The following is a 16,150-nucleotide window of genomic DNA, read 5'->3' as shown; positions in this document are numbered from 1 at the left end:
TTCTCTATTGCAATGCTTCCCAACGCGGTTCTTGGGGACCTACAGATGGTCCCCATTTTCGTTCCTCCACAGCTCCTGGTAAATTGTGGACTGTTTGACAGGGAACTCAGAGGAAGCAAAAATGTAGACTGGCAATGGGTCCCCGGGGACCAGATTGAGAAATGCTGCTTCCAGGTGCATTTCAACAGTATGCAGTGGGCAACTAGGTCCAACGCGTCAGTTTTAGGTTCGTAGCTTTTGCTTCTGTTTCCCTGCTTCCAAAATCCCTTTCGGGCGCAAAACATACAGTAAGTGAGAAAGAAGCAAAAAAAATAATAATTTCCAGTCCATATCCACTGTGACCGGTTGTGAGGGGAAAACAAATGTACATTTCGCAACGTTGCCGTTAATTACGGAGGTGGGGGCGTGGAATGGAAGCGCTATTTCTCAGCCGCCCCCAGAGGGATGCCTGGAAAACCCAAAGCACTTTGCTTTTGTTAAGAAAGCTGCTGCTGCAGTTAGTACAGACAACAGAAAACAAACAAGTCCAGGTGTGAGAAAGAAGATCCTCCATTATAGGCCGAGCAGCAGGGGAGGAGACCTTAGCCAGGAAATGCAAGGTATCCAACACAAACACTCCCACAGTGTGCCGTGTGCTGCCTGTTACATAAGATATAATCCCTCATTATTATTATTCATTTTCCTATTTGCTTCTTATCAGGACCAATGTTAAACTACAAAGAACATCCGCACTTCACAAGAGAATGCAATCAGCAGAAAGGCAGCTGACAGTGACGTGACGTTGACCGGCCACTGATGTCGCTTAAGTAAACTGAGCACAGTATCCATAAGTTGTCTGGAGACCAAAGCCCCAGCAGGAAATACAGACTCTGGTGTTCCTGTCTGTATATGACATTCAGAAAGGCACCTGCTTCCTGAAGGATAGCGAGGCTATCTGAGCTGCCTGAAGCCTCAGGGGGCATCTTCTCCCCGAGGGTGGTGGACACGACCATAAAAGGTTTTGCTTTACCGGCACAAAAGCTCAACATTATAAGCAGAAGCGTCGAAAAGGATTAGGGTTTGAAATTACAGTATATCAGTGCAGATACCTCCCAATGACTTTTTGGACAGTACTGTAACTTTCCAGTGGTCCCATTTTCCAGGGCGAGGCTGCATGCCTCAGAGTGCGGCAGGCTGTGATGTGTGTACCTGACACCCTCCAAGTCAAACACAACCTTGTTAATAATGTCTTCAGGACGCAGAATGCGCTGGATGTCTTCAAACACCTTTTTTCTGGAAGAAAGAAAACAACAGAAGGCGGAACATGAGCCTGTTGTCTTAAAAAATACGCGTAGTGTTTGTGCATAAGCATCCACCATTGTACAAAAATTAGCTTTTTAGTTTTATGATACTGTACTACTGTAACAAAAGCCGTCAATTAGTGATGGATGTTTCTTGAACCAATTGCTGTACTTTTATGACCCCTCTAGATGGTGCTCTTCAAAAAAAGGGCACAGAACATGACCGCAAGCAAATCAAGATTGTTTGCTTAGGAGCATGGAAATGTAAATGGAGCATCTGCAGTGAGTCCACACACTATAACACATGCCCAGACAGCTGTTCATCTTAAAAACAGATACACACACCTCCAATTTATTAGTATCATTAATATTTTAGGCAGTGGTGGCCTAATGGTTAGGGAAGCGTGCTTGTGAAAGATTGCCAGTTCGAGGACAGGACCAGCAATGTACCACTGAGGTACCTTGAGCAAGGTACTGCCCCCAAGTACTGCTCCCTGGGCACTAAATAATAGCTGCCCCCTGCTATGTCACATTGTCACATATAGGTTAATGCAGAGGACACATTTCATTGTTGTGCACTGTATGCTGTCATGTCAACAGTGACAATTAATCACTTTCAGTCATTTGTTTGTTTGTTTGTTGATTATTTTGGGGGCAGTACATGGCTCAATGGGTTAGGCCACTTGGCCTATGATATGAAAATTGCGGGTTCGAGCCCTGTCCCTGGTAAAATAGTCACAATGTTGGACCCTTGAGCAAGAGCCTTAATGCCTCGAAATGCTGCAGGAACACCAGACAAAAATCGATTAAATTGGCCTTAAATATTTCCCACCATACTTTCGTTGGTGGCGGCAGTTCGTAAGATGCTGCTGCTGAACGTTTTGTTTGGAAATGGCAAGAAATCAATTGCAAAACGGCAGGTCCAATCGCAGGAACTATGAGGAGCATAATCCATAGCGGTTATCGGTCTCTGCTACGTGTCGCTCGTTCGCATATTGGTCAATACTGACACGCCATTTCCGAACAAAACCCCCTCCCGCCCCAAAATACATTCATAACTTCCCGATGTCACAGTGGAAGGTGTACAGTACATGATGTTGCTGCCGACTGTGTAGCGATACCATGTAACGCAACGCGAACACCTGCCAAAACTGCACGTTCTATGGCCTCTAAGTGAGCGGAATTTGCCATGTTGTCCTGCATCAGCCCTAACCTGCAACCACTTAGCGCGCTCTTGTAGGTACCGCCCATTTCTATGCAGATGGGCGTGGCTAATTTGCTTACGTTCTCAACATTTAGAGTCAACATTTAACATTCTAATTTAACATTTACCATTTATATTTAACATTTAGGTTTTACATTTAAGTTTTACATTTAACATTCATATTTGACATTTAAATTTATATTTAACATTTACATTTAACATTTATATTGAACATTTAACATTTATATTGAACATTTAACATTTATATTTACATTTAAGTTTTATATTTAACAGTTATATTTACATTTAACAATTATATTTACATTGAATATTTACATTTAATATTTATATTTAGACATACAATTTATATTTACATATGATGGACAATTTTGAACATAATCTACACAGCAAAAAAACCCCTGATGATCCACAAGACCATTGACTTCTAGGTAAATGTCAGGAAATTGCAGTGAAAAAGTGGCAAGTACAAAAATTACAAACGGCGCCCCATACATACATACATGCATACATATATATATATATATATATATATATATATATATATATATACGCACACACACACACACACACACACACACACACACACACACACACATAAATACTGTATATATATATATATATATATATATATGTATGTGTTTTGTAGATGCAGTAAAGAGAGCACAGTCAGTGCCAGGCACGCAGGATGCTGCAGCTGAAAATGCAGCTAAACTCTGGCTTCTTAACGCCAGAGACTGATCTGGAGGAAGACGGCAAAGGCTCATCCGTGCTTTGGAGAGAAGTGAACAGGCTGCAAAAGATTTGTAATTCCAGTTTTGATTATCTTGTGTGTTATTAATATCAGTATGTTCGTTTTTCATTGAAAAACATGTTTGGGTACGTGCCCACAACATATGTTATGGATGCATTTTATTCATGCTTATTTTATGCTGTTTTCATCTTTGCAATTGTATTTATTTTTCTGGTAGTTCCTTTAAAGTATCGTGTTTTTGAAAATAAAAGATTTATGGGAAATCTTGTGTTGCATTTATGTATTATGTATCAAATATTTTTGTATCAAATCCTTGAAACTGCTAAAAACAAAAAAAATAATGAAATATATTGACCTTTAAGTACTGCATGATTAAATTTGGGCTGCATGTTTACTCACAAGGGACCAATGTTTTGGGGCCAATCTCATGCCAATGTGCAGCCTTGTGGGCTGCCCATTCGGGGCCAATATTTTGTCCGCACCACACCCACACTGGCCCAGTTCCTGGTAGCCCAAATTTGAGCAAACTATATGTTTGCCCACCTTGGGCCAGCGTTTTGGGGCCAGTGTCACGCCGATGTGCAAATCCCAATCGGGCCAATGTGGGCTGCCCTCTTGGGGACAATATTTCTGCCAACACTGGGCCCACACTGGCCCAGTGCTAGTTTGTTTGCTGGATATTTATTTACTAATGATGTTATTTGAAATGTTAGTTAGCCAGATCTAGAACGTTAGCCGTAATATGAAAGCCAACCCTGAGTAGCCTAGCCTACGCTTATATTTAACATGTTTAACATAATTATTTTTACTCAAAACACTACAGCAGGTCGCAGCTTTGGAATGTTTCTTACGATAGTGATCATTGTTTTGTCTTTCCGAATGACATGTGCTCTCTCTCACAATGCTGCATGGTCACACGCACACAACGTGAATTCGACCTGCTTTCAGTTAAGCGCGCGTGTACGGTTCACAAGTTCCGTATCCTCTGTCATTCGGGTACTGAATGCTCTCGCTGTCACTCACACGAGACACTATTAATAACATATTCGACCTGAATAAAGAATGCATTTGGTCCGGAGACATTTTAAACTGCTGATTTTTTTTAAATTATTATTCAGGTGAATATTTCGTTTCAAATTTTATGTTTAGCTCTTAAAAAAAATACTGAGGTCGGACCTCGGTGACATATCTGGCTACGGCCCTGATTGGGATGCTCCCCAGACGCGTTCAATGAAGGCGAACTCACACAGACAAGCAAGACACCGCATACATATAGACGGAAACTGTAACACAAGGTGATCAAGTTGTAATGCAATTGAGTGTGATAGGTGTATGAACAGACAGATGATGGTGATTTTCCCTGCGTGTTTCATGTTCATTTTTAAAGGGCTTGCTCAATATCTCTTCCCAGCAGCCCTTGCACCCTCTGAAACTATCCAGTAGTGTTATATCGCCGAGGCAGCTGGGAGATGTAGTACATTTTTAAATAGCGCTGCTAAAAGAGGACAGTGCAAGAAAATTAATTTCTGCTTAGTGAGGGGAAAGCAGTATACAGCCATATCCATCAGCATAACCAATTAATCCCAACAGAGGTTGCAGGGAGGACCGGAGCCTATCCCGGGAACAATGGGCGCAGGTCGGGAACCAATCCTGGGCAGCCGCCAACACACCACAGGGCGCACACACTCACAATTGCACGCTTTTGGACCATGGGAGAAAACCGGAGCCCCCAGCAAAAACGGGGAGAGCATGCAAACTCCATACAGAAAGGACCCAGGACCGGATCCGGGACCCTCTTGCTGTGAGGCAGCATCACTAACCACTGCGCCATATATATTGCCATGTTGATTCAGATGATATGTCTTGTAATATTTCAAGACTTATGACCAAGATCAAGACAAAATGGGCTCAAGACTGAGATGAGGCCGAGCAGTCTCAAGTTGCTGCCTAGAGGCCAGTCTCAACTGTTGGTTATTATTGATTTATCCTTATTTTGCTATTTTTTATCCCTGTGTTTAATTTGTCGTGTTTATGGTTCTCTGATCCCGCCTTGCTTATGTTCGTTTGACTTATTTCTTGATTTTCTCATAGTGTAGCATTTCCCTAGTTTCAGGTCTTGTTAGTGCCATAGTTCTGTATTCATTAGTGTTAGTTATTTCACCCATGTCTTGTTGCCCTCTGCCCTCGTTGATTGCTTGTTTTTTATGATTCACACCTGCCTCTTGTTAGTCTTTGTTATCGGTGTATTAAAGTGTCTGCCTTTGTTAATTTCCCCAGTTGGTCATTGTTAGATGTTACTCTCTGTGTTTAAGTTATGGTATGTTGTTGCTGTTTGGTTCTGCTCCCTTTGTTGCTCTTTTCCCTAGTTGGCACCGTTTGATATTTTCACCCCACATGTTTTTGTGTGTGTGTGTGTGTGCGTGTGTGTGTTTTACCCCTTGGTCTGTTTCATTTAATAAACCCGCAGCTCATCTGGCTTCCTGTTAGGTTGAGGACTGACTTCAAAGTTCTCCTACTTACATATAAGGCACTTAAAGGTCTAGCACCTGCCCACCTGCCAAAACTACTTCAGGTTTACACGCCACATCGTCCACTCAGGTCACAGAATGCAGGTTCTTGTCATTCCCCATTGTGTGACAGTGACAGTGTGACAGTGAGCGGAATGCATTCTGCTACAGGGCTCCTATATTGTGGGATAGTTTACCAGCCTATTTCCAGGATGCCAAATCAGTCTCAGTCTTTAAATCTCTACTGAAGACCTATTACTTCAGTTTAGCTCCCCAGCAACCTAACACACAATAACTATGGCTGCTGGTGCTGCTTTACATGTCATTTTTATCTACTATGCTTGTCCATTAATGTGTCAGTGCATGTTCTGACCATCCTTGCTGTCTGCCTTCCCACATGACTGGATGGTGCCCTGGTTGGACACCATCTGAGCTGGAATCCTGGCTTGGTCCCATGGAGGGCTGACATCACGAATGGGACCTACGAACTGTATCATGGTGGGTGCAGCCTTCAGTGCCGCCCCATACAAGCAAGTGTGAAGAACAGACTCGTTGATGGACTTTGGTCACCCTTCACAGGCCAACGTGGATTGGCGGACTTTGTCTTGATCCTTAATCACAGCTTCCATCCGGCTTTTAGCAAGCAAGTCCACTGTTTTATGTTTTCAGTAATGTCTTACTTTTCTATTTCTTTGTCTTTCTTTTTACCTGTTTTGTATTATTCTATTAATGATGCTGTATCACAGCACACCCATGTAAAGCGTCTTGGGGCGACTCTGTTGTGAAAGGCGCTATATGAAAGTGAATTGAATTGCATTGCATTGAATCTCATCTCAGCTCATCTCACCCGCAGCTCTGCACAGCCCAGACTGCAGCAAAGGCTGATCAATGCTGAATAATGACAGAAACTCCCCAGCCTGCCCAGTTGCAAACTACTGCAGCAGACAAGAACAGAGAGGATAACATCTGAGGAGTGAACTCTGTGGGATCTCCTTTCAACAGTGTTGATTCTCCAACCTATCAGATGAATGGTGGATGATGGTGGGGGGGGGGGTGCAAGGTGCAGACAGCATTAGGTCATAGAAATGGGGAAACGAAATGAGGAGTACAGAGCCTGGAGAATGCTAGGGGAACTCCAAAGTGCATGATGCTTAGAGAGATGGTATGTAGTCAGAACCATGAGCAAGGGGGCAGCTACCTCTGCACGCTGGGTGTCCGCTCTGCTGTTGGTTCCTCCCTCTGTGGAGGGAGGTGGCCCCAGAGGTCGGGGAATGCCGGTGTGGAGTGACTGATGAAGGCACTAAGGCGTTGCCGCAGGTTCTGGCCCGGTACACTGGCCCTGTGTCTCTGCAGGAGCCCTGTCACCTTCTCTGGCTCGCTGCGCAGACGGAAACTCAGGAAGTCGAAAGCTGTCGGGGGATCCTCCCCGGGGACCCCTCCTCTCCAGACGGGGGGCGTCTCCTTCTTCCAAGGAAAAGCCAGGCCATCCGGACCTCCCTTCCCCTTGGGGTGACTGGGGGCATCTCGTTTCCCACCTTCAGGGATGCGTTCCCCAATTAGTGAGGCCTCCTCATCTGAGCTCTCCTCCTTCTCCAAGCCCGGGTCCAAATCCTACAGACATGAAAGTGCTCAGTGAGCTTCCAGACAGCCTGCAACTCTCTGCAGTCTCCCTGTGATCCCTGTGATATGTAATTAGTGTGAATGCTGCAGACACCAGCGCAACTGCTTAGTTGCCTCCCAGGCGCAATTAGATGCCGACGGGTGGGGCTTCGGGCAGTGGTGCCCGTTTATCCAAGGATTCCTACACGCCGCAAAAGCCACAAGAATGCAGAGACTGTCATTTCGTAAAAACTTTCTTTGCGAAGATTCCACATTTGTTTTTCTGAGCGAATGTCCCACCTAAGACGACGACACGAATAACAAAATCAAGTAGCAACGCTCAAGGGGTCAAGTGGGCATGCAGCACAAATAGGCCAGCTAGCCATGCTTCGCAATCAAGAGGTCTTATCGCTAACGCAGGTAGTCCTGCTCATTGTCTCCACAAAAGCTCCTCAGCTGAAGACGAGCCTTTTATGAAGGTCCTTGAGGAAGTAATGCAGGCTGATATTATGCTATATTTTACAGGTATTATGACAATCTGTCCTTTCCCGAAAGATTGTGATGCAAAGGAAGTGAAACACCTGGTTGTGTTAAGCGCTTTCTGGCCTTCACAAAAAATCCAAATAAATAAATTCTCTGAATGCTAGAACTGTAAACACTTTTCACTTGAAGCAGAAATGACCAGATTGAAGCAAATACCCAGTGAATTGGAAAAACCATAAAGTTGAGGGTAAAAGAGGACCAGCAACAAGATGGATGGGCCCAATCGTACAACAATGAACATGCCTTTGGGAAGCCTGAGGACCTGGACGGAAGACAGAACACGTACTGGAGGAATGCCGTCCATTTGATCGCCAGGAGTCAATACTGGTACCTAATAATAACACTCTGCTAGCTGCAGATGGTCAGCGGTGGCTAGGGGGTACATCCCCAACTGCAGCTCCATCTCTGCTCCGCCAAAATGCTGAAGGGTAGCAGAGCAGGAACATAAATTAATGACCTAACACAGTGTTTCTCAATCTCATCCTTGGGGACCCCCAGATAGTCCATATTGGAGCAAAAATGTGGAATGTCTGGCAGGGAGCTTGGAGGGAGCAAAAACATGGACCGTCTTGGGGGACCCAGAGGACTGGGTTCAGAAACTCTGACCTAACAATGACCCAGCCATCAGAAGGGGCTGATGGAGTTAAGAAACCATTTTCTCTTCTAGGTCTCCTGACAGTTGCATAAAAACAAAATCCATGCCCCTAAATGTATAACTTCCAAACCACAGAAGTCACCACAGATAAAATCTTTTGTTAACCAACTAGGTAATTAGATTAACCTAAAACAGACTGGGTTAAGTGACTGCCTTGCTTTCGCTCTGCGGTTGTAATCTGACACGAAACTGCTACTGCAGGCCAGGCAGCGCCGTTTAAAACAGACACAAATTTGTACAATTGATTCTTCATTGATTGCAATTAACTTAATTTTACATATGGGGACAGCCTGGATTACACTACAAAGTGCTAGGTCAGCATTACATCATGTTCCATAACAGAAAGGGCGCTGACTGTACACATTCAGAAACGGCTTGTGCTCTCTGGAATGCTAACAGAAGAGCCGAACCCTAAGAGCCACACCTAGCGGGCTCTGTCTTCATGAGCTCCTACAGTCCACAGGGGGCTGTAACTATTTCATAGGGAAAATATCCTGCATGCTCCCTTTCACGTGCTGTAGCTTCACCGTCTTTGATATGCAAAAGAATTACGCCCTTTTGCAGAAGGAAATGCCTGTTAGGTTCCTTATAGTTGGTAAATATTTTATCATTAAGGTAAATTCATCTTGTGACTTTGGTAGCTGCACTTTTGACCTTTCTGGCTATAGAATATTCTAGAACTCTTGAGATTCATGCAGGTTTCTGGCCAACTTGATCATTCAATGTGAAGTTATTGGCACTCTTCCAGGTTTCCCATTTCTCCCCAGTGTTGCCATCCTAATGGATTCATGGTCACTGATCCATGAGGTGAAAGGAGCCTTTAGATCCCTTAGCGTTGTTCCAATGTTCTTTGTAAGCTCCTACACTACACTGCTGGAATCATGCCAGCAGGACATCCAGTCCTGACAGGATGAGGGTACATTTTATGAACTTACACACCAAACAAACAACAGGATCCTTCAGAATCTTTCTAAATTCTTCTGTAAATTCTCTTTCTATATTCTTCAAAAAATATTCTAGCGCTGGTGAGATCTGCGCATCCCAGCATGCATATACTGTATAGCCCTGTATGTCATTGTAAACAGCCCCTGTTCTGTTTTTGTTATAGCTATGGTTAACACTTGTGTTCCCAATTGTGCCATGTCTTATTCCCATGTTTTATGTGAACCCTGTCCGATCATTGCGTGTCACACAGTACCTTACAGTTTGGCTTCTGACCTCTTTGTTTTTCAGCTATTGTATTGGGTTCGGTGTTCGTTGGGTGTCTACTATAGGCCTTATAAGGACTGTAATAAAAGAATGTGTTCTTCCTGGCAAGCAAGTCTCCCCATCCTTTGCTGCTCTCATGGCACCTCGGTCTGCCCGGCACTACAACATATACCTGAAGTCAATGAATTGTTTACAAATAAAAAAAAAACAGGCTATATAAAAGACCAACACATTAAGAGTGGTTAAAAGCATTCGTTTCCACATTACAGATCAGTACCTGTATGTGTGATCAATGACTTCACGGTACAAAAGCACGTCACTGAAAACGTTTACAAGGAAAACATCCATGAAGAAACACATGCACCTTCGGCCACATTCCCACCTGGGACTCTTGCCTCCCAGTTTCAGATCTGACACAAGAAGGTGAATGCATCAATAGGAGCTGTACTGGAATGCAGTGAAGAAGAACTCTCCCAGTTACAGCCTACCTGAATCATAAATAAAGGAAATCTTCACTGCATCTTTAGACAAACGCTGGTCTTGATCGCATGATGTACACAGTAATGTAGGCAGTGCGGAGCAGAGCAGAGTCATTAACATTCAGCACATGAACGTATGATTTTGAGTAAACTGCTGTGAATGTGTATTATTAGTCATTTGCCAGTATAAAGTGTATTAAGCATTCTACGTGTTTTTTGCATGTTTTCTACTTTCAGCGAATAGTGAACATTATACCTCAGGCAAATGCAATATCGCATTTTTATTTCCATGGATCCTGGCAAAAAGATATTTTATGCCATTAATATTATCTCCAAAGTCAACCACCTGAGAGGTTAAAAAAAGGAAAAAAATGCATTGGTGTAAGAAGGAATTAATCTGAAGGTCTTATTTAATTAGCAAATCCAGGGCAAATAGTATAACATGTCAGAGAATAGGTCTGCATTGATACTTGGCTGTATTATATCCTTTATTTTAAAATCCATCACATCCCTGCAAAGTGACCCCATTACCATTTTGTTAATTAAGTGTGAAGGTCACGCAGGAGGGGAGCCCATGTTCTCTACTGGAGAGCCCCAATCAAGAGGACAATTAAAGGGGCTTCTCGGAGGACACCACGGCAGCCTGCCTGGCACCCCCAGTGCCCCTTCAAAATGTGACAAGGGCGAGTTTTTTTTTTAAATGAGAATTGAAGACAGCTACTTTAGGCAGCTCTCATCAGGAGTAGAAGCAACCAATTAAAAGGATACTTTTGTGCTTTGCTAGTAGAATTCAGATACATTATACTAAAGATATTGCCTTAATACACAACAGACAACAACCAAGTACTAGAGTGTATTTGACTGGATGACGCTCAAAGTGAAACGTACAAATTCTCGTCTAGTGCTTTGCGAGATTTGCCAAATAAAACAGCTGCATGTTTAAATACAGCCTTCTTTGAAAGATTAAAAAGGTATCACCGTTTCATCAAATAAACCCTTTTACAACAGCTCCCACATAAAAGGCTGCAACGTCCCAGAGAGACCGAAACAACCTATCGGATGCTAACAGGAATAAGGCACTTTGCGTTTCATGTCTTGAATAATTAAATAAATGGAGACAGCAGATTAAACAGGCATTTTACCCGTACCAGGAAAACAATCCTATAAATTACATTACTAAAATTAAAATCCTACTTCCTTGCATATTTATTTTTATTCCCTTTGTATTTTAAAGCAGCACCAGCAGAAAGAGGGAACATATAAGAGGGAGCACTGTGGCCTGAAGGTTCCGGAGTTGGGGGCTCGAACGTCCCCCCAGCTCTGAATGGTACCGTATTACTCGAACACAATCAGTTCGGCAGGCTGGTGTCTCTGTATTGCCCACATTGTTGGGGTTAAAGGTCGAGACATTTGTACAGCCAATAGAATAATCATTTTCCCCTTAACCCCATTTGCTCCAGTGATGCTTGCTGACTGCCACTTGTACCAAAAACAAAAAACCTGGACCAAATAAATGCATCCTGCCCAGAGTGTGACCTGCAATAACTGTACTGGATAAGTGGTTAGAAAATAGATGAGGATACAAAAAAGGGGGTATAAATATGATGATTTCAACAGAAAAAAACATTTACTCCAATTTGCCCTGATTTCTGCTTAAAGGAGAATGGTACCAGACGGATGGCCGTGAACAGGCTGACCTTATGGGCTAAGCTTTCAGTCTGGACCGAAAGCAGACTTAGCGGCACGAACAAGAGCCAGCCTTTCATCACATGCGAAAAAGTCGCAATTATTTTCTTTTCAAAAAGCCCTGTGGTTGGGATCCAGGACCCAGATGGTCTCCACACAGAAACTGCATGTTTATAGTTAAGTTCTATAGCTCAAATTACAGATTTCAAGCTGTAGGTAGAAACTTAGTCCCGGGTGACTATGTCATCAATGGCAGAAAATGCAGTTAAAGGAGGGTAGTCACCATGTAAGTAAGGTGAAAATATTAAATAATCTTGTTATACAAACATATATAATGACAAGCGCTTTGACCTAACATTTTCTGTATGGTGGTTCAAACTACTGCGGTACTAAGTACTACGGTTTTGGAAAATAGTCGCACTTCAGGTGTTAGTTAGCTTGAACTAACATAATATGTTGTATCATTAATACTGACTTCTGTTGCATGGGAAACACACACAGAATCAGCAGCCCTGGGGTTTGTACTACGAAGCGGGGTTACTGGCTTACAGTATAACTTGCCAGATTTAAGGTAGTCGGGACAAAATGTAAGTGAATGAATATGAAGTCTATTTTAACTGTGGTACCTTAAATCCGACAAGTTACCCCGATAAGCCAGTAACCCTGCTTCGTAGTTCAGGCCCCTGGAGCGGAGGGGTAAGGGCTGTGTACAGGAACCCAACAGCTGTATTACTCTGCTAGCTGTGTGGTTTGAACCAGTGACCTTCTGATCAAAGGATCAGAATTGTAACTCACAGAGCCAGGCATGAACTGACCAGGCCGCACCGTCTGTCTGATGAACCAGTGGCTTTTGTAAATTGTAAAATCTGCTCTCATTCGGGCTGGAATTGCACCAGCAACCAATGGTCATCCATCGATATGCTTCTACAGTCATCCACTCACTCAGATGAGTGTCATCACTGCCACTGCAGGCAGCTGTTAATGCGTCATAATGAGTCACACCGTGTGTATGCAGTGTTTCTAATATCCTTCATCATTACACTTAGAGGAAGGTCAGCATACATAGGAATGAAACACTGTATCAGTCACCCAACTCATCGATCTGTAAGGTTACGACCTATATACTCCATATCCTGGCACTGAAGTAGTTTTCCATCCTATTTAAGGCCACAGGCAAGTAGATACACAGCCTGAACTCCACAGTGTGGCTAACACTCAAGGGGCCTTGCGCATAAATAACCGACACTGCAACCTGCCCCACTAAAATCACCACCAACCCTAGGGGGCGACCTTGAGCATGCCCCACCCCCAATGCAGAGGGGGGGGCCCCCACCTGGAAGTCATGATGAAGCTCCGGACACAGCCTGATGTACTGACCCAGCTGGTCCTGGGCTCTGTGGGGTTCTGGCCGTATTTGCAGCCTGTCCAGGTCTGTCTCCAGGTCCTGGCCCAGTAAGCAGAAATACCACAAAACAGAGTCAGCAAATCAATGGAAGAATTTCGGTCAGGCTTTCTGTAGGATCCATGCTCATATCAGCAGGCATTCCTAGAGGCTCCGGTTTAATTTGCCACTGATACAGACTGTCTGAAATTAATCAGAAACAAATAAGGGCAAAATCACTAGTAACCATGACACACAACACTGAAAAATATTTCAATATTTAATTTAATTGAATTTTTAATTGATATTTTATTCTTTTAATCCACTTAGCAAAGCATACAAAAACACAGCATCTTCTCTGAACATTTACTTGTGCTGTCTGACCAAGGTCCACAAGATCAGAGCGTTTGCTGGATGTTACTCAGCCATAATTGTTTTTGCTGCTTTATTAAAATAATGATTATTATTAATTAACAATGATTCAAGACACCTGACTTGGAGTTTCAGCCACCAATTATAATGTGGTCTCTCAAGCTGCTGAGCGGCAGGTTGGGGTAGTCGAGCAGAATCGGGGGAGTGAGTACAATAGACAGCTAGTTTCTGGGGGAGACAGAGGGTTTAGCCGACACTAACCAGCAGGACGCACTGGGACAGCATAGAGGTGACAGGAGCCCTTTCACTACTCACAAGTTTGCTACATGAGTCTGAATTTCCTGCTTCGGTCCTGTTTATCTGACCGTTGGATGGCTCCCCAGAGAGGATGAGCACCAACACCCTCCTTAATAATTTCTGAAGAAGGAAATAGAAAAATAGAGAAAATAAAATATTACAGAAGGCTGGTGTGGGCAGCTCAATGCATCAACTAGCCAGTGTGATAGATGCGTGGCCGGCTTCCCTGCAAGAGGCACCTCCGTGTACATCACTGTGAGAACAACAGCGCCCTCTAGCTCCCGACACGGCAGGATGCACGAGACAAAGCCCCCCCCGCCCCCCCAATGGAAAGAGGCTTTAGCAGAGGGCATGTCACATCTCAGCAATGATCCAGGAACATAAATAAAACACAACGATAACCTTAACTACCCTAATGTGCACATTCACAAAGGCTACCTCTCTAAACCCATCACGGACATTAAAACTAATACTGAAAACAAGTGTGACCTAAATTAATCACTTAAGGTGACATTTTAATCCAAGCGTACAAAAACAACAGTAGGGTTAATGTACTGCTGGTGTTACATTCAATTAACATACAAGAACATATATGTAAGGATTTATATGGTTTTATATAAACCTGTAAACTGGTGTTTTGGCAACTGACAGTGTTACTACATGCTAGTTGTGATTATACAATAATTAATCAATTTATATGTTGCCTCACACCTCTGGGACCAGGTTTCAAGTTTCTGCCTGGTTCCATGTGTGTGGAGTTCACATGTTCTCCCTAAATGGTGTTGAAGCTCGATTTATAAACTGAAATACCTAACTTTTTAATACACTTTCTGTGGTTGCTGTTTGGATTCATTGGCAGTCCTATTAGTGACAGTGTGGTCACTTCCTGCCAAAGCAACTCCACTGTAGCCCCCCCCCCCCCCCCAGCATTCTGTTTCACTCTGCTGTTTCTGTCCACACCGCCCACCTCACATCACTCAGGTCCAAAGACAGCCGTGCTCGTCCAGCAGGGGGCGTCGTCGGGCAAGGGTGAGGCCCTTAAATGGAGGCATTCTTGACAGAAAGTGAAATGCACTGTGGGTTTCACACTCTGCATGTGGGGGAGGGTGAAGCCACGGTGAATTATGAAGGGCCAGGAGTGGATGGCCACGAGAGGAAGCTCCGCCCCCTTCACTATCGGCAACCAACTAACATGAGTCAGATGCCGTCACGTTTCCCACGTTTAGTGGAGATTAACACGGAAATCGTTCACCACAGCATGCAAAATGGTCGCCCTCTGCCCACAACCAAATCTCCCATAACTTACATAGTTGTCATGGCTGGAACAGTTTTCCGAGTCATCCTCACTGTCTTCCTCCAATATTTCATCTTCAAGGGAGAGAACCCGTGACTAATAATAATGTTCTGTGATACTTAATTGAAACATTTATCATGCATTTTCCATAACATCACACTGACTCTAGTGACACAGCACAGGACAGAGGGAGCACAGGGCAGGATGTCATTCTGTCACACACAGGACACACACACATGCACAGACACACACACACACGCACAGACACACAGACTCATGTACAGTGGAAAGTTTAGAGAAACAGGTCCACCTGTCCCTTCTTTTCGGGCAGTGAGACAAACCAAAAATGGCCCGCAGGAAACCCACTTGAAAGGGGAAGAACATGCAAACTCCACAAACAGGGAGCAGAAATGTCATTCAGGAACGGCCCTGGTGAGACGCTACCCACTGAGCCGCAGTGGCACCTGCTAAAGCTTGGCTCTTCATAAATGAGTCATTCATTCAGAGTCTCATTCTGATTGTCAGGCATAAAGAGCAAGAGCAGACAGAGCTTCAGCACAGCCGGGTGGGAGGTGGGGGTCCTCGAATGGCTCCTGAACGCCAAACCCTGAGCTCACTGCTGCTCGCCAGGGCTCTGCGCCCTTTCCCGCTTACTTTAATCTCCGTACGCAACTTTGCTGGTTTTCATCGACACTCACTTAATCTAAACCTGGGTCACCTGAGCAAAATGAGGTTATGGTCGGTGTCGCTATGGTTGCCAAGGAGCGAAATGGAGCGGAAAAACATGCAGCATTTCCATATGCTCAGGCCCAGCCATTCCGTTTGATCCCTGGGCACTTTTTATTAAGACATCAATTTTCAGTCTGGAGTCT

The 16,150-nt window shown here is 44.0% G+C and overlaps 1 protein-coding gene across 1 annotated transcript in view; it reads right to left on the bottom strand.

Moving 5' to 3' along the window:
• LOC125706798 (cytosolic carboxypeptidase 4) overlaps nt 1–16,150 on the bottom strand; it is a 157,703-nt gene that overhangs the window by 111,653 nt on the left and 29,900 nt on the right. The window contains exons 10-14 of the mRNA XM_048973633.1: nt 15,291–15,352; nt 14,003–14,104; nt 13,268–13,378; nt 6,962–7,374; nt 1,189–1,272 (exon numbers count right to left, since the gene is read on the bottom strand). Coding sequence (XP_048829590.1) covers nt 1,189–1,272; nt 6,962–7,374; nt 13,268–13,378; nt 14,003–14,104; nt 15,291–15,352 — 772 coding nt within the window. The remainder of the gene's footprint in view (nt 1–1,188; nt 1,273–6,961; nt 7,375–13,267; nt 13,379–14,002; nt 14,105–15,290; nt 15,353–16,150) is intronic.

The sequence above is a fragment of the Brienomyrus brachyistius genome, chromosome 13 (assembly GCF_023856365.1).
Source record: "Brienomyrus brachyistius isolate T26 chromosome 13, BBRACH_0.4, whole genome shotgun sequence".
Lineage (NCBI taxonomy): Eukaryota > Metazoa > Chordata > Actinopteri > Osteoglossiformes > Mormyridae > Brienomyrus > Brienomyrus brachyistius.
This window is presented reverse-complemented; position numbering and strand designations above follow the sequence as displayed.